Source organism: Chiloscyllium plagiosum, unplaced genomic scaffold, assembly GCF_037043375.1.
Source record: "Chiloscyllium plagiosum isolate Xiang-an unplaced genomic scaffold, Cpla_swu_hap1 HiC_scaffold_17, whole genome shotgun sequence".
In the NCBI taxonomy this organism is placed as follows: Eukaryota; Metazoa; Chordata; class Chondrichthyes; order Orectolobiformes; family Hemiscylliidae; genus Chiloscyllium; species Chiloscyllium plagiosum.
In genome coordinates, this window is record NW_028270155.1 from 55,296,983 (window position 1) to 55,324,384 (window position 27,402).

At 40.3% G+C, this 27,402-nt stretch overlaps 1 protein-coding gene across 5 annotated transcripts in view; it reads left to right on the forward strand.

The window, feature by feature from the left end:
- Positions 1-27,402, forward strand: part of ripor1 (RHO family interacting cell polarization regulator 1) — a 328,143-nt gene that overhangs the window by 204,779 nt on the left and 95,962 nt on the right. For 4 of the 5 annotated variants that reach the window (XM_043707051.2, XM_087995931.1, XM_043707049.2 and 1 more), the window contains 5 exons: positions 2,695-2,821; positions 6,035-6,187; positions 9,924-10,002; positions 13,894-13,917; positions 14,922-14,975. In XM_043707051.2, coding sequence (XP_043562986.1) covers positions 2,721-2,821; positions 6,035-6,187; positions 9,924-10,002; positions 13,894-13,917; positions 14,922-14,975 — 411 coding nt within the window. In that variant the 5' untranslated portion in view covers positions 2,695-2,720. Of the gene's footprint in view, positions 1-2,694; positions 2,822-6,034; positions 6,188-9,923; positions 10,003-13,893; positions 13,918-14,921; positions 14,976-27,402 lie in introns of those variants that run through there. The other variant, XM_087995932.1, reaches the window with a different exon arrangement.

Below are 27,402 nucleotides of genomic sequence, written 5' to 3' on the forward strand. Positions count from 1 at the left end.
ACTGGAGCACCCGGAGGAAACCCACGCAGACTCTGGGAGAATGTGCAAACTCCACACAGACAGTCGCCCAGGGCTGGAATTGAACCCGGGTCCCTGGTGATGCGAAGCAGCAGTACTAACCACTGAACCACCGTGCCGCCCTGTTCAGAAAAGGTTTACAAGGATGTTGCCATGTTGGAGGGTTTGAGCTATAGTGAGAGGCTGAGGGGTGACCTTATAGAGGTTTATAAAATCATGAGTGGCATGGATAGGATAAATAGACAAAGTCTTTTCCCAGGATTGGGAAAGTCCAGGACTAGAGGTTTAGACTGAGGGGAAAGATTTAAAAGGGAACTATGGGCAACTTCTCCATGTAAAGGGTGGTGCAAATGGAATGAGCTGCCAGATGAAGTGGTGGAGGCTGGTACAATTGCAACATTTAAAAGGCATCTGGATGGGTATATAAATAGGAAAGGTTTGGAGGGATATGGGCCAAGTGCTGGCAAATGGGACTAGTTGAGGTTAGAATATCTGGTCAGCATGGACAAGTTGGACCAAAGGGTCTGTTTCTGTGCTGTAAACCTCCCTGACTCTATAACTCCCATAATGCACATTCAGATGTTGGTGGGAAAACTAGAAAAGAAGTTGAGTAGTCTTTGCTCACAAGGTCTGTTGGGTTGGTTGTTGCTGATTAAAAGGCTTTTACTTGCTGATTAAAAGGCTTTTAAAAGACTGGTTTGCTAGAGTCACAGGGTGTTCCGACCTGAAGCCTCCATTCCCTGCTGCTCTGATGTTCCTTCACCTGCCGTGCTTTCTTCAGTTCCACACTTTATCGACCCCAAGAGGCATAGGGTGGATGGTTCACTTGTAAATGTTCACTGATCAATTAACAGTCACAACTTATAGAGTCATTAAAAGAAAGAAACTGGTTTTCTAAAGATTTAATATGGATTTCAACGAAGTCAGAAGTCTCATAACACCAGGTTATAGTCCAACAGGTTTCTTTGAATTCCACCTGATGAAAGAGCAGTGCTCTGAAAGCTTGTGATTTCAAATAAACCTGTTGGACTATAACCTGGTGTAGTGTGACTTCTGACTTTGTCCACCCCAGTCCAGCTCTGGCACCTCCACATCATGGATTTTTACTGCAGAGAACAGAGAAACAGCTCCTAAACTGATGGAGATCTGACCACTTTTCTGTATTTTGTTCCCAGACCCAAGCTGCTCAGTTACCTAAGAACCAATGTCACAGTAGTTGGCAGACAAAGGGCCCTTTATCATTGATAAAAGGTCACTAGTCTATAGACCAGTCAATTTCTTATTGTCAACCAAAGCTCCATTCATAAAAAGTTCTTGGCTCCAGTCCATTGTGAAAATCACTGTAACCCACAGTTATGCAAAGTGTTGATTATCAAATGTCTTGCTCTTGCTTTCCAACCAAGTAATCCTTAGTCTTTTAAACCATTCTTCCTCATTTAAGTCCAACATTTTAAAAAGCATAAAAATACCTGGTCTTTACATTTCTAAGTTCTAATGTGCAGTCTGTATGCAGTGACCCAGATGCAGTCTAACTTAAACTATAGTACTGCTGTCGCAAAATGTGATTTAACATATACAGACCATTCAAAAAACAATGATATTTTTAAGACTATGGTATTTGTGGAGATCTCCTTGTTGTGTTGAAACTTCTGTTTTAAAATAATTATGAAATGAGCTGTGGGCCATCTTCTACTGGCACTACCATTCTGAGTGTAAAAAAGTTTCTAATGCTCAAGTGATAAAATTCTCAATAAGCATTGTGTCTGGCAACCTGTATATAGGAGTTGTATTAAGCCCCAATCAGGATCAAGTTCTCTGACAGTGTACCAGGTTGTGAAATAACTTCTTGGTTAAAAGATCCCAGTTTGTGACTAGCCTATTGATCTTTCTCATAGCATGCTTATTGAGCAGTGGTCTTCAATCAACTACAGTGAACAATTAACGGCAGTTTGACAGTCAAGTGTGAAAAGACTATTTGGACATTGTGACTCTATTATACCTTTATAATGTTATCATGTTTTGGTCACCTAACCTAACCATTTTTTTGAGGAGAGGCTGTGCGAGGTCTTCAGTACATTATTCAACCTATTATTGGCTTAAACTAAAGCAATTTATTCCAGCTACATTGAAATAATATAAACAATTAAAACATAAGATGGGATAGAACTGATAATAGGTAAAGTAAGAACACAACCAATAACCTACATGATAATCTAATTCTGCCTAAACCAGTACTTGAAAGTGTTAAGTTTAAATTGTTGATCGTTGCAGGATTTTAGTAATGCTAACTGACTTTTTACTGTCTGATCTCTTTGGGTGTTTCTTTTGCTAAGTACTTTGATTACTGTGCTTTGTGATGATGTGAGCATTTTGCCATAAATTACCTTCATTCTGCTGCTAGGGCAGGAATGTATTGAAATTCTAATTGCTGTAAGCAAACAGTACGAGGTCAGTTAGAGATTAACTGTTGCCGTTGATGGAAATTTGTATTCTGCTAGATGCTTGCAAATCTCCAGATGAGGAAAATAACAGCATTAAATTCTGTCACATTTTTACATTTTGACACACTGAAATGTTTGTAATTGCACACCTATATTTTTGACTCCTACAAACATACATTTATGTGTCTCCTGTTTGAGGACTGTGGTTCATCGGTGCCTTTCTCTGTTTCCACAGGACTTCTAGCCAGGAAACCATTCATAATGTCGCTGTCCATGCGGCCTGTGCGCCGCATTTTGTTTACTGGAATTACTAGGAGTCAGTCCTTTGCTGGAGTCAATTCACCACAGGACAAAGCATTCAGGTTAGTGACATTTCCAAATCATGTCGGCCCTTCTAAAAACCTATTTCCCCTGCTGTTTTATTTTAAAGCATAATGTAGAGAATTGATAAATATTTGAGGCTAATGTTGCTCTGAAGGCTTATGTTTTTATATTGCCCCCATGGCTCAGGGATATATTGGTTAGGATCTCCCACAGTGATTAGCTGAGCTCAGCTGGGATGGCAAGATGAGTTCTACTGTGGTAAAGTGTCAATCAGGGTTGATGCTGTTGCCGATCACTAACTACTAATCCCTCGGACATGAGGGCAACCTGTTTTTCCACAAAGCTGTGCTACGTCATTCCCACACAGATCAGACCCGTGAGGAGCTACTAGTTTTACGGACTGTAATCTTGAAATTCAGAACCTCCCTTTCTAATAGCACTGGGTATTCTTGGACCACATGAACTGAAGTGTTTTAAGAAGACTGCTATCACCACCTTCTCAAAGGCAATTAGAGATGGCCAATCAATGTTGGCCAAACAACCAATGAGCACTTCCCACTAAATTCAATAAGTCAATAACGTTTATTCAGCATCCTTCACAACTTCAGGATCCTTGCAGCCAACAATACTTCACTGCAGTAACTATACTTCCAAAACTATGTGGGAACCATGGCAGAAAGTTCATGTGCAGTAAGGCCCAATTAGCAACACAAATAATGGGCAGATATTCTGTTTGCTCACAAACCAGGAGAGCTCCCTAACTCTTGAAGTAATGCCATTGGTTGTTTTTTATGTTTACTCGAGAGGCAGATGTGGATTGGTTTAATTTTGTCTGATAAATCCCAGCCCCGTCAGTGTCAGGGCTGTCTGAATTGTTTCCTCAAGTCTCTTGTATGAGACTTAACTCCAATCTCAGGGTTGACAGTGCCATCACTTAGCCAATGGTTGGTTGAATGAGGTTGCTTATTTCTCTGTGAAATTATAAGTAAATGTGAGTCAACCTAGGAGCACAATTGAAACTGCATCTTAATTTTGTGTAGGTGGGAATTCTGGTTTCTATGAACATCTAATTAATCTGTTTTCTATATAAGACTATGCTAAGTTACTGGGGTTTGACAGAGTGGGAAATTTAATCATCCAGTTATCAGTTAGCATCTTAAGTGCAAATTGACCTGTATCATGTAACAAGTATGAACTTGTTGGATTCACCAATTCTGCCTGCAGATTTACCTGAATGATGCAAAACTATTATTTATTCAGTTATGGTTTTGGTTTATTGGCAAAACAACTGTGGAAAAATTTGGTTAGATTATTGAAATATGGATTGTTTGTTGATGGTTATTCATTCTCTTTATACAGTTGTTCAAAATAGAGGATGTGATTAAGCATTGAACAAAATGTGATAAGTTATAGTGAGGATGTTGAGGCTAAGCAGGTACAACCTGAAAATGTGCTTGTTTTTGGCGTAGTGTCTTTCTGGAAAGCTAATTTTTAACTTGCTAGAGAGAGAATGTAGTACAGTAACAGCTCGTTTGTGCACTTCTGTGTAATCCTGCATGTGACTTAGAATTTTGGCAACAGCGTCTAATGTTCTTTGCTCTCTGATGTGATCATTTTGGCCCAGTAAACAAAATAAAGTTAACTGCAGTCACCAACTTTATCCCAAGGTCGTGAACTAGTTGTACTTTCGCAAAAGAGGAATATTTTTCCAGCCTATTTTTCTTGCCCCGATTGTGTTATAAAACCGCAATTTCTGACATGAAAACCCTAAACTTTAATTGTGATTTTGAAAATGTTGAGGTCACAATATTTTACTCGACAACACTTATTATTTTGATTGGAAAATGGCCACCACACGCACGGGCATCATTTCACTGAAGATTTGAGTGCTGGTGCTAATGGTGTGCAGTAGAAGCGTACAGAGTATGTGATTATGATGTTAATCAGTTTGTAATGCTGATTTGACTCTTGAACCGCCATCTTTAACTTCCACTTCAACTGACATGCACCCTTAGCCTCGCACAGAATCCCTACAGAGCAGAAAGAGACCATTTGGCCCTCTGAAGAGCATTCCACCCAGATGCACCCCCCACACCCTATCCCCGTAACCCTACACTTCTCATGGTTAATCCACTTAACCTGCATGTCCCTGGACACCACGGGGTAATTGAAAATTGCCAACTCTACTAGCCTGCATATCTTTGGGTTGTGGGAGGAAACCAGAACACCTGGCGGAAACCCAGGCAGACACAGTGAGTTAAGTACCGTACGCAGATCTCTTAATCTTTTACCTTGCTTTTGCCTGTATTAATAAAGCTTAGGATGTCACTGTTTTATTCATCACTTTCTTAATCTGCCCTGCCATAATTAATGATTTGTACACACATCTCTCAAGGTTCCTCTGCTTCTGCATCCCATTTAGAATTTCATCGTTTAGTTTGTGTTGGCTCTCCTCATCACTCTCTGCACTTCTCTGAATTAACTTCCATCTGTCACTTATCTGCCCATTCCACAAGCTAATGTATATCCTTGTGAAATTTATCACTGTCCTTTGACAATTCATAACACTTCCAATTTTGTTACCCACAGATTCTGAAATTGTGCATTCAAGACTAAGTCATTATTGTATTATAGGGATAAAAGGTGATCTGGTACTAATTGCTGAGGAATCCTCATAGCTTCCTCCAGTCTAAAGTACAACCATTCATTGCCCTGCTCTGTTTTCTGCCCCTTGGCCAATTTATTTTTCAGGCTGTAACTGTCCCGTTATTCCATGGGCTGACAAGTCTGTTGTGGTGTAGACTGTAATGCAGTCAACTACAGTCCTTAACAATGACCATACCTGTTCTGATAAGGGTTCCAAATTGTCTTTTGACTGTACAGATGCTGCCTGACTTGTTGAGTATTTTCCACTCTTTCCTGTGATTTCACCCTGCATTGCATAAAGTCCACTGAAGATGTTACCTAGTAAGGTAATGAAACATCTGGAAATGAACCTTTCAGCTCAGCGAGCAAACCTACATCCAAAACCTCAACCTGAGCTACAAATCTTCTCAAAATTCAGTGTTCTATTACTGGGCTATCGAATGAAAATTGAAAGTGTTCTTGTTTCTCTTGGAGTAGTTTTAACCGTATGGTTTTGGTGCTAGGTGTGTTAAGCTGCTTCCTGCCAATTATTGAGGCAAAATTGTGCTCTCGGAGTTTGATCATTTTCATCCCTTTAATTGATGTTGTGAATTCTTATTTTGCAGAAAGCTAAAAGTGTTCAGCACCCCCACAACACACCGGAAAACTGCCTCTCGAGCTGGCAAAATGTTCAACATTTCTCATAAATCACTCCCACCCAAGAACCCTCAGCCTGAACGGTTGGATGAGGTTTATGAAGCTTTAAAAAAGGGCCTAAAGTAAGAAATTTTTTTTGTGTAAATGTTCTTGAATAAATGGGACCATCCCAAGAATTGTACAATTTGCTTACATTCATTTATAAAAATTAAACTACTTTGATATGTGAATGGGTCCAGTCCTGAGTGGTAAAGATGTGTTTTGTGACTCATGGGTAGTTTTCTGTAGTTTGTGATCTCTGGGGTTTGGCTTTTCTGTGAAGTGTGGTTTGTGTTGAATCCAGCCGATGTGGACAGTGACAAATGAAGAGATGAGTACTAGATATTGAAAACCATTAACTCCTGAGCGCATGTTGTTTCTCTACCACCCCTGGAAAGAACCCCTGGCTTAAAGTTATTAACTAAATTACTGTACAATTGTCAATGAGTCCCAATGCCCATTCTGGTTCCTGTAACTTGTTGACAATTTGTAAACAGTTCACTTGGACTAGAAGTGGAGGTCAGTTCTTTTAACAAAAAAAAACTGGAGTGCAATATGTTTACTTTGAGAATGTTTTGGTTATCACTTGTCAGATCTTCCCACTCACCTTTGTCTTTGAGCAGTGCCTTTTTGAACATTTACCTATTGCTTAACTTGCTGATTCACTTTTGACAAATATGTGAATTATGGTTGTTTCATGAAAGAGACCCTACAAATAGTTTTGCTCTACTCTGACTCTGCAGAAAGAGACAATTAAAGATATTCACACTTTTTTAATATAATTAATAATTAGAAAAATCCAAAATATTTACTTCTGGATACATGTTAATCTTTGCGATTTATCCAGTGAGTAAAGCAACCCTACTCCTTCATCAACTGGAAATTTGAATGTCCAAACAGAATGGTAGCTATTGTGTTGAAAACAATATTGGATGCAGTAGCTGAAGAGGAAACTCATCTACCATCATAATATTCGATCTTATCAATTTTATATGTTAAAAAAAGGTTGAATTTTTAAAACTTGTAATGCTCTATTTCTGCTGTTGGTAAATAGTTGTGATTGGAGTTTATTCTGGTGAAATGAAAGTTGAAGTTGACTACCAAAAGTGTTTTAATTATTTTCTGCTTTGACAACTTCATAACAGTTGCATTTTTATGTTTAGGTAATGAACACAGTTTTCCCCGGATGTTCACTAGAAAGATTTTAGATGAACGCCCAATTCCTGTTCCACCTAAGGCTCAACTTAGTACCAGCTTTCCATTGAATCATAGTTGTGTGGTGGTCTTTGGGTAGTGATCTTCTAACAAGAAAGCCCTACTCTGGGGGAAAAAAAATCAGAAATTAATATGAATTCTTCTGGATATAATCTTATTTTAAACATAGACCAATGCCAATTTTAACACAGTGCATGCTCATTCTGAAAGAGAGAGTCTGGTTTGGAAAGTAATGTTGGTCACTTTATAAATTTGTGATATAACTCAGCATGACTTTGCATTCTGCTCTGTTTGATTCAGCGCTAAACTTATTGATAGGACTGGAGTTCATTTTTAATTGAATATGTCAAATAAATAATTTATGTAATAAAGACTTTCCCTGAGATTTGTCATTCACTGAGCTGACAGAGACAGGATGAAAGTTAGCATGATGATCAAACTGGGCGCTTTGGCCCCCTCTCTCTAATGGAAAGAGACATCTGGGATTTATAGACTAAATTGCATTCTGATCCTGGCTAAAACAGATATGAATCTGTGGAATGTTTTAGAGGTAAGAGGAATAATTATACACTGTAACCTAGTTCAGTCCTTGGTTGAAGGGGGCGTGGAAATTGCAACTTTCACTGCTATCTTAGTGGGCGGCACGGTGGCACAGTGGTTAGCACTGCTGCCTCACGGCGCCAGAGACCCGGGTTCAATTCCCGCCTCAGGCGACTGACTGTGTGGAGTTTGCACGTTCTCCCCGTGTCTGTGTGGGTTTCCTCCGGGTGTTCCGGTTTCCTCCCACAGTCCAAAGATGTGCAGGGTCAGGTGAATTGGTCATGCTAAATTGCCCGTAGTGTTAGGTAAGAGGTAAATATAGGGGTATGGGTGGGTTTCGCTTCGGCAGGTCGGTGTGGACTTGTTGGGCCGAAGGGCCTGTTTCCACACTGTAATGTAATGTAATCTAATCTAATCTAAACCTTTTGCACCTTTTGTCGTTTTAAAAGATTTCATAATTACAGAGACAAAAGTACAAAGCACAACTGTTGACAAGTTCCTGTCTTCTTTTCACTTCCCAGTTTCACCTTTTCTCCCGAGATGACTTCCCATCATTGGGATAAGTGTTGATGCACTATCCTTGTAGATTTCCCCATCAGTCACTAATCATTTGATATGACATATAACTTTACGGATTGATTCAAGTGCTGGGTCATTTTTTAATTGCATTTTCTAGTCTTATTATATAAGGGATACAGTTAATTAGAAGGCAGAAGAGCTTTATAGAGTCATAGAGATGTACAGCATCGGTCCAACCAGATATCCCAATCCAATCTAGTCCCACCTGCCAGCACCCGGCCCATATCCCTCCAAACCCTTTCTATTCCTATACCCATCCAAATGCCTTTTAAATATTGCAATTGTATCAGCCTCCACCACTTCCTCTGGCACCTCATTCCATACACGTACCACCCTCTGTGTGAAACAGTTGACCCTTGGGTCTCTTTTATATCTTTCCCCGCTCACCCTAAACCTATGCCCTCTGGTTCTGGACTCCCCGACCCCAGGGAAAAGACCTTGTCTATTTATCCTATCCATGTCCCTCATAATTTTGTAAACCTCTATAAGGTCCCCCTCAGCCTCTGACGCTCCAGGGAAAACAGCCCCAGCCTGTTCAGCATCTCCCTTTAGCTCAAATCCTCCAACCCTGGCAACATCCTTGTAAATCTTTTCTGAACCCTTTCAAGTTTTACAACATCTTTCTGATAGGAGGGAGACCAGAATTCACACAATATTCCAACAGTGGCCTAACCAATGTCCTGTACAGCCGCAATATCACCTCCCAACTCTGACCAATAAAGGAAAGCATACCAAAGGCCGCCTTCACTATCCTATCTACCTGCGACTCCACTTTCAAGGACCTATGAACCTGCATTCCAAGGTCCCTTTGTTCAGCAACACTACCTAGGACCTTACCATTAAGTGTATAAGTCCTGCTGAGATTTGCTTTCCAAAAATGCAGCACCTCCCATTTATCTGAATTAAACCTCATCTGCTGCGTCTCAGCTCATTGGCCCATCTGGTCCAGATCCTGTTGTGATCTGAGGTAATCTTCTTTGCTGTCTACTACACCTCCAATTTTGGTGTCATCTGCAAACTTCCTAACTGTACCTCTTATGCTCGCATCCAAATCATAAAGTAGAGGACTTGTGTCAGACTAACAGTTGTGTTTTTTTTTAAACTGCAAAACTAAAGGTAGGGGGAAAGATATTAAACAGGGTCACCATGGTTTGGGTGTGTTGGGGATTGAAAAGAAATGAGGTGTATTTTTGAAATTCTAGTCTAAACACACTAAGCTTCAGTATATAATGAAAGTGGCATGTATTAGATTAATGAGCCTGGACATCAAATGTCTAGGTTTAACAAGACATTCTGGATGGACCAAGGCAAATCAACAACTGGTACTAATAAATTGTAACTGCCTGTAAGTTGAGATGGTTATTGCTCACTTCCAGCATGAGGAACTATTTCCTAACATGCACTTACTATTAGTTGTTATGATAATAGTCAAACTGTGTCTGCTACATTTGTTCAGAGAAAGTGTTGTTTATCCTGTCCTTACAGTGCATACTTGCAAGTTCATCAGCTGGAGCTTGACAACTTAACAGCTCAGCTCAAAGATATGAAAAGAAATTCCAGATTGGTGAGTAATGTTGCTTAAGTAACACCTGAAGTTGTGCAAAGGTGTTGGTTTTAATATGCAGTAATATTAGACCCTGTAATGTTCAATTAAAGATACAGTTGAGTCTTTATGTATGTCCCAGTACAAAAATTCTGACAGTTGCATTGTATTGTCTGATTTCAATAATAGTTTGTAAGATGCAAGGGCAAAAGCAGGCCATGCTGCCCATCGGTTCCACTGCACCATTCAATGAGATCAATTACACTTTCCTGCCTTTTCCCCATAACCCATGGTTCCCTTATTGACTTACAAATATGCCTATTCTCATCCATGAATATATTTAATGACCAAACCGTCATAGCCCCTGTGCTTCATCACCACCTGAGAAAGAAATTCTTCCTCTTGGAAGGGCAACATGTGTGGGCGCAGGCTTGGATGGCTGAAGGGCCTGTTCCTGTGTTGTATTCTTCTGTTGTTTGTTCCTCTCTTAAGAGGGCAACTCCTTTCTCTGAGATGATGCCCTCTGGTCCTAGATTCTCCCACAAGGAGAAATAGCCTTTCTGCATTGACCCCCTATCAATCCAATTTAGAATCTGATGTTTCAATAAAGTCTCCTCCTCTCATTTATTCTCCTAAATTCCAATGAGTACAAGCTCAAGCTGCTCAGCCTCTCCTCAAAGAAAATCCCTCCACATCCAGGATCAATGTCGCGAACTTTATCCGGACTGCCTCCAATTTTCTATCCATGCTAATATATCTAACCCCATAGTCTGTTATAGTATTAAGTAGCCAAGTGTGAACCATTATTGAATGCCTTTTGGAAATTCAATATATCTTTCCTTAGATCAGGGATCAAAACTGTTCAGTATTTAAGTGTGGTCTAACTAGTGCCGTGTGTAGATTTAGCAAGTGTGTCTCGTTTTATACTCCATTGCATTTGAAATAAAGGGCAACATTTCATTTGCCTTCACTAATACCCACTGGACTTGGCCACCTTTTCTATGTGGTTCATTCACGATTTCTACCAAGTCTCTCTTTGCTTCAGCTTGCTGCAATATTTTCTCATTTAAAAAGTATTCTGTTCTTCTCTTCCTGCCAAATGCATAACCTCACATTTTTATATTCCATCTGTCAAATCTTTGGCTTAATCTATCTGTATCCCTAAGTAGACGACTTATGTCAGCTTCATTATTTGCCTTCCCATTTACTTTTGTGTTGTCTGTAAATATGGTGACAGGACATTAATTTCTATGGTGACAGGGTGGCTCCGTGGTTAGCACCGCTGTCTCACAGCACCAGGTACCCAGGTTCGATTCTACCTTTGGGCAACTGTCTGTGTTGCATATTCTTCCTGTGTCTGTGTGAACTTCCTCTGGGTGCTCCAGTTTCCTCCCACAATCCAAAGATGTGCAGGCTAGGTAGATTAGCCATGCTAAATGTAGGAGTACAGGGATAGGGTCGGGGGGTAGATCTGGGTGAGGTGCTCTTTGGAAGGTCAGTGATGGGCCTAATAGCCTGTTGCCACACTTCTGGGTTTCTATCAAAATCCAAATGATTAATATACTTTGTAAATAATTGTAGCTCCCAAAGATCCCCATGATACTCCACTAGTTACAGTTTCCATTTTGAAAATGTCTCCTTTTATTCAATGTTCTATCTTCTATTAGTTAGCCAGTCCTCTATCCATACTAATAGATTACCTGTAACACATGGATTGTTATCTTAAGTAGCCTTATGTGTAGTACGTTATTGAATACCTTTTGGAGATCCAAATGTTATATCTTCTGGTTCCCCTGTATGTATCCTGCTTGTTACCACCTCAGGGAGCTGTAGTAAAGTTTATCAGGCATGATTCACCTTTCGTGAAGCCATGCTGACTCTCCAGGTTATATTATGTGTTTATAGATATTCTGCTATTACATCCTTTATTTTAGTCTAATATTTCCCCAATGATGTACATTAAGCTTACTGGCCTATCATTACCTGCGTTTTTAAAATTTTCCTCCCTTTTTAAATGTTGTTACTTTAGTAATTTTCCTATCCACTGGGACTTTTCCAGAATCTAAGGATTTTTAGAGGATTATAACCAGTGCATCCACTATCTTTGTAACTAATTCCTTAATATCTCCAGAAGCAGTCAGTCAGGTCCAGGAACATATTGCCTTTAGTCCCTTCTCTAATGATACCTATTGTGTTTATGCTTCCTCCCCTCCCCCTTGATTATCTCGTATTTTGTCTTACTATTTATATCCTCGATCATGAAGACTGATGCAAAACATTTTTTCAACTCATTTGCCATTCCCTGGCTTTCCCTTATTTTCCCAGCCTCATTCTGTAAGGGCTTTATCTTGCCTCTCTTTTCTTTTTATATCTTTAAATAAACTTTTATTGTCTGTTTTTTGTATTATATGCTAGTTTGCCCTCATAATTTATTTTTTTCCTTCCTCGTTATTTTCTGGTCTTTTTTTGTTGTTGGTTTTGAAACTTTCCCAATCCTCTGATTTACCACTAAGCTTTCCCAAATTTTCTTTCAATTTGATATTTTCCTTAACTTCCCTGATTAACATTAGGTTTTTCCCCTTCTTAGAATCCTTGTTCCTCACTGTGATAGATCTTTGTTGTGAGTCATGAGCTATTTTTTAAAATGTCAACTAATATTCATCAACCATTTTTTTCTGCTAAACTTCCAGTACATTCCAGGTACAAACAATGACTGCAGATGCTGGAGACCAGATTCTGGATTAGTGGTGCTGGAAGAGCACAGCAGTTCAGGCAGCATCCGAGGAGCAGTAAAATCGACGTTTCGGGCAAATTTTGTGCTCTTCCAGTACATTCTAGCCAACTCTGCCCTTATTCCCATGAATTACTCTTATTTAAGTTTAGCACAATTTTTCCTCACTCAGGTTTTTAACTCACAAGCAGAATGCTAAATGCTACCATGTTATTGTCACTGTATAGGATATCTTTTATTCTGAGATCATGTTTTAAACATGCCTAGTATGTTGTAGTATAATTCATGGGAATAAGGGCAGGATTGGCTAGAATGTACTGGACGTTTAGCAGAAAAAATGGTTGAATATTAGTTGACATTTTAAAAAAAGATAGCCCAATTTGCCGTTTGGATCCTCAACAGATTAATATAGGAATCTGTCCCCAGTGCACTCTATAGATTTTTCCTCATGGCTGCATCTGCCAGTTTGTCTGTTCTAATCTATATGAAGTCATCCCTAATTAATGTGTGATGTGGAGAAGCCAATGTTGGACTGGGGTAGAAGTTTCAAAATCATACAACGGGTTATAGTCCAACAGGTTTATTTGGAAACGCTAGCTTTCGGAGTGCTGCTCCTTCATCATGTGGTTGCCAGATGATTAATGTAATACCTTTTTTACGTGGCCCTTTGAATAACTTGAAAAAAATACAAGATTTATATTTATATGTTGCAGTGGTAAATCTTTTTGAAATTGCACTGGTGTTCATAAACTTGTGTTTAGTTAACAAAGGACTTGAACAAACAGTTACTTTGTTAATTTGAAGCTTGAGATACAATGGAATGTGCAGAAACTCGCTGCACAAGTGGATTGGTCTTTCGCTTTGCTTTCAGTCCCAGTTACACGTGTCCCATAAATTAAGTTTCCAAATTTCGCAAGACAGAAATATTTTGTAATACATGGTTACTTGATACCAATTCCATTTCAATTTTTAGAATCAGGTGAATAATTTATAAACAAGCTTTAAAATTTTGCCTGAGATTTTCATGTTAAAATGAATATTGAAATAGAATTGTGACTTTCCTTTTGAAACAATGATTTTTATTTCCCTTGCATTTTGAATGTCACCAATTTCTACTTCTGTACGTTGTATTCAGTTTATAAGAAGTGTCCATTATAACTCTTATTTCTTTTTGTTTTTAGGGATTTCTATATGATCTTGACAAGGTATGAGGTTTCAATATTGCTTGCTTTCTAACATGAGTTGACATAATGAATTGAATAAATGTGGGTTAATCCAAATAACCTTGGTTTGGCAAAGGCAAACATAGAAACTTGTCAAGTATGTTTACTTGTTCAAAACAAATGTACAAACAATGACACAAACAGATCTGTGATTCTTAAATTCTATCTCTTTTGCTCTAGTTACCTGTCTGCACATTGTTCATTGCTGTCCTGCCCAAGACCACCCACCTTGTTACTGAATAAAAGCCTTTTGGCATTCAAAACTTTTAGTTAGACTACTGGGGGGGTGGTAGGTGTAGGTTCTGAGTAAAAGCTATTGTAAATTTAAAGAAGGACGCTATTTCATGTTAACTGTTGGTAAACAACTTTATTCCTGCTTCATTGCCAGTGTTCCTCTCTGACTGGGCTGTACTAAATGTCTAGGGCTGAAAATGTGTTGCTGGAAAAGCGCAGCAGGTCAGGCAGCATCCAAGGAGCAGGAGACTCTACGTTTCTGGCATGAGCCCTTCTTCAGGGCTTTTGTTTTTCCAGCAACACATTTTCAGCTCTGATCTCCAGCATCTGCAGTCCTCACTTTCTCCTGTACTAAATGTCTAACAAAGTGTTGGTCTTAACTGGCCTTTTCTATTTACTTTATTTCTCACATTTCCCTAAAACAAACTTTCTTTGAGAACATTCTATCTTTCCCATGCAGCATAAATCTGAAATTTGTTTCCAGAATTATGTGCAAATTTGCAGCATTCTGTAAAACATTTGTGCTATTCATGATTTGGATATATCGCTGACTGTGAGTACATAGTGAATTATACATACTCTTGTACTGGAAAATATGAATAAAAATTTAGATTGATTTAAGCATAAAGGCATCTCCAGTTTGTTTAATGTGCTTCCAATAAAAGACTTGCCAAGTCTGTTTAACATTTTCTCTCACTCTCTGTCTCTCTCTGTCTCTCTCTCTCTCTCCCCTTTTTGCCGCCTCCTGACAGCAAATCAAGTCAATTGAAAGGTTTATCCGGAGACTGGAGTTTCACGTTAGTAAGGTAAGAAACTACAAAATGGTCAGTTCCTAGCCCCTACTTGGGGTCTCAACCCTCTTTGGATTCAACCTGGCTTGATACCTTCCACAACAGTTATAACTTGTATACTTTCATCATAATGTGTTTTGCAACAAAATAAAATCAATACTTGAATGTTTTTCTTATGGCTAAAAGGTTACTATTGTAGCATGTTTTGGCTGGAAAGTTTAAATTGTTTACACAGGTTTTCCTTTGACTTTGACATATCAGATAATCCAGCTTGTGTTCTCATCAGCCCAAAAGTTGGCAGTTGGGAAGGCATCTCGTATATATTTATTGGACGCAAGTGTCTTGTGTTCTCACAATATACGTGGTTTGACTTGTGTTTTTATTATGTTTCTATCTATGAAAACTAATAATGACAGGAGGCTGTACATCAAAAAATATCTAATGCCGATACAGCCACACTTTGTGCTCACTGCAGGTCACCTTCTCAATGAACCGTATGTTTTGTAGGTCTTTAACCTGAAGTGATAGATGGTATTTTGTTGGCATGGCTGTTGGGCTTAATTTTAATGTATGCTTATCTGCTTAAGGGCTCAATTTTAAAACAAAGTTGCTTCTTCATTCTGCTGTTTGTTTGTTTGTTAACCTCCGGGTTATTGTAGATCATTTCTCATCAACCTGTTCGTGATATTATTACATACCTCTGGTGCAGGTCCGACTTGAACTTGGCCTTCTTATGGGCCTGGTCTACTCTTGTGGCCCACTACAATGTGCCACAACAGCCCTTCCTGCCTGTTGCAGATATTAGTTCTATGTCTATGATAAAGCAATGTGTCTCTAATTAAACAATTGGATAATTGCTAAAGTTGTATTATACTGCTCAACAAATATAAGTAAAAGTTGACCATTCATTGTATAAGCAATATTATATGGACACTGAAAATCAAGAGGTGGTTTTCTATGGTGGAAAGGATTGAATAAGTGGCTAATATCTGTGATTTAAAAAAGAAAGCAGGTTGGGTTCAGTGTCTGCCATTTTGTGGAATATATTGCGGATGCAACAGAGTCATCCACTGGAATATCATAGGATAAATTTCTATCAAAGTATAGCTATTTGCTTTTGATAATAATGTATAAACATTTTGTACTAACCTTTCTGGATAGGACTTAGACTTCTGAATTTCTGAAAAAGGTCCATTTGGCTTTGAGCTGGCTCATTTACAATTGAAATGTGAAATTTTGAAACTTCCTGGTGGGCATCAATGTGCAGGAGGCCTAGAGCGAAGCTTCGGCCTGGTAAAGCCATATTTGAGTTTCAAAAGGTTTAGAAATGAAGTGTTTAAGTTTCATAGTCACTTGCTTCCAGTGCTGTGTTTGTCCACATGAAATTGTAATTTTAGGAGCTGATCTATTCAGTTAGGCAATTATTCCATGAATCTTGTTTTTCTTCTCATTTTTATTTTGAATCTTGTTTACCAGAGTTCACTGGGCAGTGAGCTGTTTTTGTTTTTTGGAATATTTTTCTGCCTGTACTTTGGTTGCAGCAGCCAACATTAACAAAACAATGAGGTGGCACCATATAAAACGCTGCCAATAAAAACCAGTCTTGGAAGATTCTGGTGTATCGCCTGAGAGTGTGTGTGTATGTATGTGTATGTGCGTGCGTGCATATATACAAATACATGAGGGGGTGTTTCAAAGGAGACTGTGTCTTTACTGGTCAACCTCACAAAATGGACAGTATGCACCTCCAGAAAATATAGATTATATGATTAGATTCCCTACAGTGTGGAAACAGGCCCTTTGGCCCCACAAGTCCACACTCACCCTCCAAAGAGTAACCCACCCCCCTCTGACTAATGCACCTAATACAATTTAGCATGGCCAATTCACCTGACCTGCACATCTTTGGATTGTGGGAGGAAACCGGAGCACACGGAGGAAACCCACGCCAATACTGGGAGAATGTGCAAACTCCACACAGACAGTCACCCAAGGCTGGAATCGAACCTGGCGCTGTGAGGCAGCGGTGCTAACCACTGAGCCACCATGCTGCCCCTATATCGTTTATAAGAACTCCTCGCCTTCCCAAAGAAGTGGGGGTCACCATGTTTTCATGACTCTTGTATGGAGAGCAAGTAGTTTGTGCCATCAGCAGTGCTCCCTCTTGAATTGGAGTGTGTGTGGTAGTCACTCTGAATGAGGAGGGCACTTGATCATGGCAAGAGTTTGTCCTTTTCATTTTTTAATCATAGGGAGGCTGTTGTGTTGCAGCTGCCGTACAGTTCCCATTGATCGGGAACTCTCCTGTTTTTACTGACTGTTATTGGCAGAACGGAAGTATTGACAGATTAATGATCAGTCTGTTTGGCTCCATTATGATGCACCTTCCATGGCCAATCAGTCCACTGGGAACTTGAACCCAGCGCTTCTGGCCCAGAGGGAGAAACAGTACTTTTTCCCAAGATGAAAACTTTTTGAAAACCTAAGTCAAAACAACTACACTTCCAATAAATATTTTGGATGCCTTTCCAATAGCAAGCTTCTGGGATGAGGTGTAAGCATCTGAAAGAATTGAGGAATGCCTTAAGCACCACCCACTATTACAACAACATTCAGACTTGAGGGAGAAAATAGCTTAAGAAGCCAAGTTTTGGTAACGTGACTGGCTCTGCTATAATGGGGGGTATGTCAGGTTCCAAGCAATCAATTGTAATAGGGACCTTATTGGTCTGGGGCATGAATGGACATCTCTACAGCCGTCAGCAAGACATCAGGCTATTATGTTGCCTCCTAGTTCCAGGGACAAGGATGTCTCTATGTGGGTGCAGAATATGCTGAAAGGAGAGAGTGACCAGCAGGAGGTTGTTGTGCACATTGGTACCAACGATATAAGTATGGAACGGGATGAGGTTCTCAGAGACAATATAGGAAACTAAGCACAAGGTTAAAAACTAGATCCTCAAGGGTAGTACTGGTGCCAGTGCTAATGAGGGTTGGGATAGGAGGATAGAGTGGATGAATGTGTGGCTGAGGAGCTGGTACAGGGGGCAGGCATTCACATTTTTGGATCATTGGGATCTTTTCACTGGCAGAAGTGACCTGTACAAGAGGGATGGGTTCCATCTGAATTAGAAATTCAACATGATAGTGAGAAAATAGAAATGGCTGAAGTTGGTACAGTGAATATGCAGAGCAAGTCAAAAAGTCAAGGCAGACAGGAGGTTGGCAGAGATTGAGGCAAGACTGATAAATTAAACTGCATTTACTTCAATGCAGAAGCTTGACAGGTAGGGCAGATGAACTCAGCATGGTTGGGAAAATGGGACTGAGCTATCATAGCCATTACAGAAATGTGGCTCAGGGATGGGCAGACTGGCAGCTTAGTTCCAGGATATAGATGTTATCAGGAGGATAGGAAGGAAGGCAAAGAGAGGAGTGGGAGTGGTGTTTTTGGGTAGGATTAATCTTGCAGCTATGCTTAGGAAAGATATCTCTGGGCGATCATCTAGTGAAGTTATATGGGTGAAACTGTGAAATGAGAAAACGAAGATTATCTCATTGAGATTGTACCATAGGCTCCCCATGAGTCAGTGGGAAATTGAGAAACAAGTATATAAGATGATTTCAGATATCTGTAAGGATAATAGAGTTGTAATGGTAAGGGATTTTAACTTTCCAGACATAGATTGGGACTGTCACAATGTTCAGAGCTTGGATGGAGGAATTTAAGTATGTACAAGAAAACTTTATTCTTCAATATATTGATGAACCTCCTACAGAAGGAGCAACACTTGATTGACCTTCTGTTGGGAAATATGGCAGGGCAAGTTATGGAGGTGTCAGTGGGGGAGCACTTTGGGGCAAGTGATCATAATTGTATTAATTTTAAAATAGTTGTGGAAATGGATAGGACTGAGTAAAAAGTTAAGAGTCTAAATTGGAGTAAGGCCAATTTTGACAATATTAGACAGGAACTTTCAACAGTAGCTTGGTTAAAGCTATTTGCAGGTAAAGGGAGGTTGGGAAGTGGAAGGCCTTTAAAAGTTAAGTAACAAAAGTTCAGATATTCCCGTTAATGTGAAGGGCAAGGCTGGTGGCTGTAGAGAATGATAAATAACTAGAGAAATTGAGGCTCTGGTCAAAAAAAGGAAGAAGCATATGCCAGGTATAGACAGCTTGGATCAAGTGGATCCCTGGAGGAGTATAAGGGCAGTGGGAGGGAAATCAGGAGGGCAAAAAAATGACACTCTTTGGCAAATAGGGTTAAGGAGAATCCATGGAAATTCCATAAGCACATTAACAGCAAAAGAGTAAGTAGGCAGAGAATAGGACCCCTTAAAGGTTAGTGTGGCTGTCTATCTCTGGAACCACAAGAGATGAGTGAGAAATTAAACAAATATTTCATGTCAGTCCTTACTATGGGCAAAGTTAGGGTACTTTGGAAATAAATAGTGATGTCTTGAAAATAGTTCATATTACAGAGGAAAAGGTGCTGGGGGTCTTAAAACATATAGATAAATCCTCAGAACTTTGTGGGAAGTTGCATCCTTTGCTGAGATATTTGTACCATCAACAGCCAAAGGTGAGGTGCTGGAAGACTGTAGAGTCGCTAATCTGGTGCCATTACTTAAGAAAGGCTGTATGGAAATTCCAGAGAACTATAGATCAGTGAGCCTCATGTCACTGCTGGGTAAGTTGTTGGAGGAGATTCTGAGGGACAGGATTTTATATGCATTTGTAAAGGCAAGAATTGATTAAGGATAGTCAACATAGCTTTGAGCTTGGGAAATTGTCTCTCACTGACTTGATTGAGTTTTTTGAAGAGGTGACAAAGAAAATTGATTTAAGGCATAATGGTAGACATCGTCTACATTGACTTAAGCAGACAACAAGGTTCTGCATGACAGACTGATTAGTAAGGTTAGATCACATTGGACCTGGGAGGAGCTAGCCTGGTAACTCTGTTTTTGCAACCTGTAAACTTTTAAAATGTTTCTCCTTGCCCACAAGGGATTTCAGCTTTACTCACAGAACCTCCAGTGTTTATTTGCTCTGAGCCTCAATTTGGGACCTTCCTAAAGTCTGTCGACACCCAGTTCGTTCTGTAATTATTTTCGTGCGACTAGTATTCCAGTTTAGGGTTCCTAGTTCACACTCGCAGTTGCATGTCCCTCAACAGGTCTGAATATGTTTTTAAACGTAGACTGTAAATTCTGCCTTGATGAATCTTGCAACAAAGTTCTCTTCTGTAGGGTTCTTGAATATTCAGTTCTTTGAGCTGCTGACTGTCTCAATGAGCAGTCTTCTTGAAGCTGTGTCCAAAGATGCCCTGAGAACTCCAATGTTGCTAATTCACAGGAGGCAGCTAAGTGGAGTATGTACCACTCTGCACCAGGTTATAAGATGAGTCCTCACCACATGTATGGGCTACCTGGTGTATTTGTGGCACACTAGCCTGTTTCCTGTAGGGATCTACAGGGCTTTCTTCATACAGCATTATCACGACTAGCCTAACTAGAAGAGACTTCAGTCTTGAATAAGACATGGTTTATTGTGTAGACAGCAAGTTACCAAGTCACATTAATGAGGTAGATATCGTTACACAGACAATGAGGAGTCCCAGATGGTAGGTCCTCTTACTCCTTCAAGATAGGATCATAGAATTATACAGTGTGGAAACAGACCCTTCGATCCAACTCGTCCCACCGACCAGACATCCCAAACTGACCTAGTCCCATTTGCCAGCATTTAGCCCATAAACCTTAACCATCCCTCTGAATCCCTCTTAATCATGCCTTTTAAATATTGTAATTGTATCCACTTCTACCATTTCCTCTGGCAGCACGTTCCATACACGCACCACATTCTGCATGAAAAAGTTAGTCCTCAGGTCCTTTCCCCTCTCACCAGTTTTTGGACGACCCCACTCGGGGTGGGAAAAAGAGCTTGGTTAAACCCACCCCCATCCATCCTCCTTATGATTTTATAAACCCCTCAGCCTCCGATGCACCAGTGAAAAAACATTCCAGCGTATTCAGCCTGTCCCTGAAACTCAGACCCTCTAGCAACATCCGTGTAAATCTTTTCTGCATCCTGTCAAGTTTCACAACATCTTTCCTATCGAAGGACAACCAGAATTGTGCACCGCATTCTAAAAGTGGCTTCACCAATATCCTGTACAGCCACGATATGACCTCCCAACTACTATACTCAATACTCTGACCAATAAAGGACAGCATACCAAATGCCCTCTTTACTATTCCATCCACCTGCGACTTCACTTTCAAGGAACTATGAACCTGCACTCCATTGTCTCTTTGTTCAGCAGCACTCCCAAGGACCTTACTGTTAAGTGTATAAGTCCTGTCCTGATTTGCCTTTCCAAAATGCAGCATCTCACATTTATCTAAACTTCATCTGCCACTCTCAGCCTATTGGCCCATCCTGTCAGTTTCATTGCACTCAGGTAACCTTGTCACTGTCCACAACATCAGCTATTTTAGTCATTTGCAAACTTACTAACTATACCACCTATATTCTCATTCAAATCATTTATATGATGAACGAAAAGCAATGGACCCAGTATTGCTCCTTGTAGCACACCTCTTGTCACAGGCCTCCAGTCCAAAAATCAACCATCTACCACCACCCTCTGTCTCCTACCCTCAAGTCAATTTTGTATACATAAAATTGTATACAATGGAATACATAACAGGTTGTTGGAAAGCTGGGAGTATATGATGTTCTTGAAGCTCAGATCCGGTGTTGCCACTGCAACGAGCAGGTGTCGTGAGATATGGCTATGATGAAGGAGGTCAGTAGCAGGGAAACCATTTATAACCAGACTTAAGAACTTTATAAAAATTCAAGTGATGCCAGGACAATTTAGAAGCGTAAGCAGACAAAGCCTAACAGAAGAAGAATGATGAGGGGGGCTGATGCCACTGAAGGAGTGTATCCAGCAATTAAACTGCAATACAGGCAAGATGTGTTTGTTTAAACTGCACACAGCAGGACTCAGTCAAGAAAATAATTGTGAAAGAAACAGGACTGTATGGATGAGTTGGGCCGAAGGTTCTCTTTATGTACAGCGAGATGGATTCATTTGGTAAAGCTGTCACTGGGATTCATTCCAGTTAGGGAAACTGAATTTGATACTAAATCTGTGATTAGTGGAATTCTTCTCAAGAAACTGTGACAAAGACAGGAATTGTTTATTCATTCATGGGATATGGGTGTTACACGCTAGGCAACCACTTCTTGCCTATCCTTAATTGCCCTGGAGAAGTTGTGGTGAATTCCCTTCTCGAATCTATGTGGTACTGCGGGTGCAGGGACACTGAGTGTAATTAAGAAGGGCTTTGACCCAGCAACAGTGAATGCACAACAATATATTTCCAAGTCGGGATTTTGTGTGGCTTGGAGGGAAACTTGCAGTAATGGTATTGTCAAGGCTTGAAAATTGGAGGAGGCAAGTTACCTGCTGCCAAACTATATGGCAAGTCCAGTTCAGCCTCTGAACACCCAGGATGTTGTTAAAGAGGGATTCAGGCATGCTAATAATTGAATATATAGAATGCTAAGAAGCGATGGTTAAATTCTCTCTCAGTGGATGGAGATGGTCTTTACCAGGCACTTGTGTGATGTGCATACTTCTTGCCACTTCAGTCTTTCATTTGTCTCTTTTCCTTTTTTTCCCCCTCCTCTTTCTCGCTCTCTGACTCAGACTCTAGGCTCCTGCTATTGCTCTTGCGCTCTCACCCACTCGCTCGCTGTCGTGTGCGCTCTCTCTCTCCCCTTCCACCCCATCTCGCTCGCTTGCGCGCTCTCTCTCTCTCTCTCACCCTCTCTCAACCCCCTCCTTCTCTTTTTGCAGCTCATTGTAAAGATCCATACTCCAGTGAGACATTCCAAGTCAGCAGCATAAAGTGTAATGATTGCATCATCCTGCTGACTTCGACAGTGGTAACTGTTAGTAATTGTCAACAGCGTAATGGAATCCTTTTAAAACCAAATGGTTGTTGATTCCTTATGAATAAACAGACCGACATTGGCTCAGGTTATTTTGCTTGTGTCTGTGTTTATGATATCCAAATGAGTTAACCATTTTCCGATACTTTCCTCATTCTGGAATCGTGAAAGTTCTGTTAAACTTTCCATTCCTTAGGACCTAATTCTTTTCAGCTGGGACTTTGGAGCTGCTCCAACACTCACTCTCAGATGGGCTCAGACAGTTCAGTTATGGTGGCAGCTTCTGGAAGGAATAGCAGGGAGACTGAAGCACAGCAAACAAAAGTGAACCTGACATTCAAACCCCTGCTCGTCAATTGTTACATGTAGATGACCTTTTTGCTGGATAGCCCCAGATTTTACAGCTTGCAGCTGGAATTCTAAACTGTTCCAGATTGAGCACCCAGTTTACGTGTGCTGATTATGTTCCCTTATTATGGGAACTTGGCAGTTGCAACTGACTCATGTCTAGGACAATGTTTGAGTTATACCTTTATCACTTTCTGGTCTGAACAGTGCTTTTCTTTGCTCTTTCCTTTGATCTGATGAGCCCAACAGGTTTACTTCCTCCGGTGTTTGATTTTGAGAGAAATTTGGGGCTTAACATTACATAAGATCAGTGCGCACATGCGTAATCCAGTCTTCAGTATCTTCCTTTCAAGGTGGAGCTAATGAAGTCCGTGTGTTTTCTCCACAAGCTTGGTGGCCATTACTCCTATCCCCCACAGTGGCTGTAGACAGGCTGACTGTGGAATATTGCACAGCACTTTCTTTTATTCATTCGTTGGATTGCTTATCCCTGATTGCCCTGGAGAAGGTGATGGTGAGCTGCTGCCTTGAACCAGAGCAGTCCTTTGAGTGTATGGGCACCTATAGTGACATTAGGAAGGGAGTTCCCGGATCAGAACTTCATGACCGTGAAGGGACAGTGATATAGTTCCTGGTCAATGTGGCTCAGAAAGTAACTTGCAGATGGTCGTGTTCCAATGCATTTGTTGTACTTGTCTTTCGAGGTGATGGGAGTCGTGTGTTTGGAAGGTGAAATTGAAGAAACCTGGATGTGTCTGTCTTTACAGGAGCATTTCATATAGGCACCACAGACCTTCGGCTAACATGTACTTTCCTCCTTTCCTAAAAGCCAGGGAATTCTGTTCAATTGTGGAGATCCTACTAATGCTTTATGTAGGCAAAGATTTCTCATGTAGAAGGATGTAGACGGGATTTGAATATTAGTATCGATATTTTGTCATTAACCCCCCCCCCCCATTTGATAATTTGATTAATAATTGCAGTAGGGAACATAGAAGTGAATGTAAATTAAACATTCTGCTGCTGGACTGCTGAGGGTCGAAGTGGAAGGGTATATTCAACTTTGCATTAGACAAAATGATTTCAACAGAAATTGTGATAACAGTACAACTATGAGCCAGAGAAGTCATATAAGGAAAATAGTTGAAGCTCCTTGGCAAACTGTGGACAGGTTTCCTTTCCTCTTGAGATCGATTTAAATATCATCAGCAAATTTGGAACTTCCACACCACTGAATTCTGCTTTCTGGTATCCCATCTCCTCTATCACAGCAGTAATTACACTTCCACAGTATTTCAATGGCTAATGCACTTCAGTGTGGCCCGAGGCTATGACATTACATAGATACTAGTTCTTTTTTTGACCAAACTTTCAGTCTCCCCTCTTAATGCCCACAATTCCTGAACACTGAACTGAATGACAAGTTCAAAAGTTCACTGAAATTTGGATTCACCGCACCTGTTAATTTTCTGAAATGTTACATTTGCGTTGTCTCGAGTTTTAAATCAGGTTATGCCTATCCGTAAAACTCCTCAATGTAAAGATGATATGTAAGCACAAGCTTCTATTTGTGCAAAGGAAAAGTAATTTTCTTTTAACAGGTAAAATTCTGGTAAATTTAGGAAAGATTTGGGAAATTCAGTCGGAATAGGTGGCACCAGGTACTGAGTTTTCATTGGTACAGGTATGACCAACTGCACTTTGTGGTTCTATAACAAACTTTTCCTTTGTCCAAAGGATAAAGTGGAGTTGCCTGCTACTGTTTGTAGCCACTCCTGCTGACAAGGTCCTTTTGCCTGTCTTGCACCATCTTCTCTCATCCACAATCATTCATCATCTAGCTACATCTAGATGAATCACTCTTAATGCTGCCCTCCCCTTTGCCCGCTATAAGCAATCTCCAGCTTTTCAGCTCTGATAAAATAGTTGAAATGCTGACATTTTCTTGAAAGAACGTAAGGACTACGAGCAAGAGCAGGCAATTCAGCTTCTTGAGAGAAAGTGAGGACTGCAGATGCTGGAGAGTCAGAGTCAAAAAGTGTGGCGCTGAAAAAGCACAGCCAGTCAGGCAGCATTTGAGGAGCATCCCTGATGAAGGGCTTATGCCCGAAACGTTGACACTCCTGCTCCTCTGATGCTTCCTGACCTGCTGTGCTTTTCCAGCACCACACTTTTCAATTCAGCTGCTTGAGCCTTCTCCACTACTTAATAAGAATGTGGGCCTCAACTCCAATTTCCTGCCCATTCCTGATAATATTTTAACGCGCTAATAATTAAAAATCTGTTCACTTGAATTTTGTCAGCATTTCAGTGTCCACTGCTCTCTGGTAGTGAATTCCACGGATTCACATCCTTTGAAAGAAGTAATTCATTCACTGTTTTAAATCTGCCACCCTTTAAACTAAAACTGTGACCTCTTGTTCAAAATTACCCCATAAGGGCAAACATATGCTTTTGTCACTTTGTAGAATTCCTTTTGCTCTTACAATTTCAAGTAACTCTTCATTTGTATTCCATGTATATGAATTTTTTAGCAAGTCCTTTTTTTAAATTCATTCATATTATTAGTTGTACTGGCTGAGTGAACACCATTCACTGCTGATGTCTCCTTTCATCACGTTTACTAACGATCAAGAGTAGATTAATGGGGCAGTAATTGGCCAGTTGGATTTGTACTGCTTTTTGTATACACCATCTGATGTGGTGGGATTTGAACTCTGGTCCCTAGGATCTTACCTGGATCTCTGGATCACTAGTTCATCAACAATGCCACGAGGTCATTGACATTGCATCCTCATTTCTGTTTTCTTCCATAGATTTTCATGTTTCTGAGGCATCCAGGGGCATAGATAAAACCTAACATCTAATGAGTTTTTTGCTAACATCTAATAAACTTTTGTTAAAAGCTTAAGCTTTCATCTTGTTGGCACTAATTGACTGAAATTACTTTGGCTACGCCTTTGCGTTCTTTGAGTACTTCACACTTCCCCTAAGGCTGCTTCAAGCACCATTCAGAATGGATCAATTAGCTGTGAAGTGATATAAACAGTGTGTGTTGCTGGCTCACTGGTAAATTTAATTAGATGGTGATGATTTTGCATAATTAGGTGCTGTCCTTTGCGTCACATTAAAGACCTGTATCATGGAGCTCTTTTCAGTCAAAATACACTTTCTTAAAGGAGAAGGAAATGGCCAGAACAGAAGCTTTTTGTATAAAATACTCCTATTTCTTTTATTAATGTTGTGAAGGTGCCAGTGTTGGATTGAAATGGACAAGTCAGAAATCACATGACATCAGGTTATAGTCCTACAGGTTTATTTGAAGTCATGAGCTTTTGGACAGTAGCCCCTTCATCAAAAGATCATACAAATGGTGAGAGTTCAATGTTGAATAATACCTCTATGCAGGTGATCAAAAGTATCAGATGGTGAGAGTAAAATGGGGGGTTGAGAGCATGGAGCTGAAAAAGCACAGCAGGTCAGGCAGCATCTGAGGAGCAGGAGAATTGATGATTTGGGCATAAGCCCTTCAGGAATGAGGCTGCCTGACCTGCTGTGCTTTTCCAGCACCGCACTCTCGACTCTGATCTCCAGCATCTGCAGTCCTCACTTTCTTCCAGTGTGAGTAAAGTTTCAACAGCTAAAGAACAAGCAAAGGGATGACCTATAATCCCATTAAATGCTGTGGCAGTACCAGTGTTGGACTGGGGTGGACAAAGTTAACAATCACACAACACCAGGTTATAGTCCAACAGGTTTATTCGGAAGTACTAGCTTTCAGAGCACTGTGCATGATACTGATCTTTTGCTATAAATTCTGTGTCTTATGATCCTACTCCACTAGTTATCTGACGAAGGAGCAATGCTCTGAAAGCTGGCCCATCAAATGAGGCAGAGAGATAATTACAAAAAAATAAAAATAAGGTTGTGCTGGAGACAGACCAAATGACTGCAATAGATTAGATTAGATTACTTACAGTGTGGAAACAGGCCCTTCGGCCCAACAAGTCCACACCGACCCTCCGAAGAGCAACCCACCCAGACCCATTCGCCTACATTTACCCCTACACCTAACACTACGGGCAATTTAGGATGGCCAATTCACCTAACCTGCACATTTTTG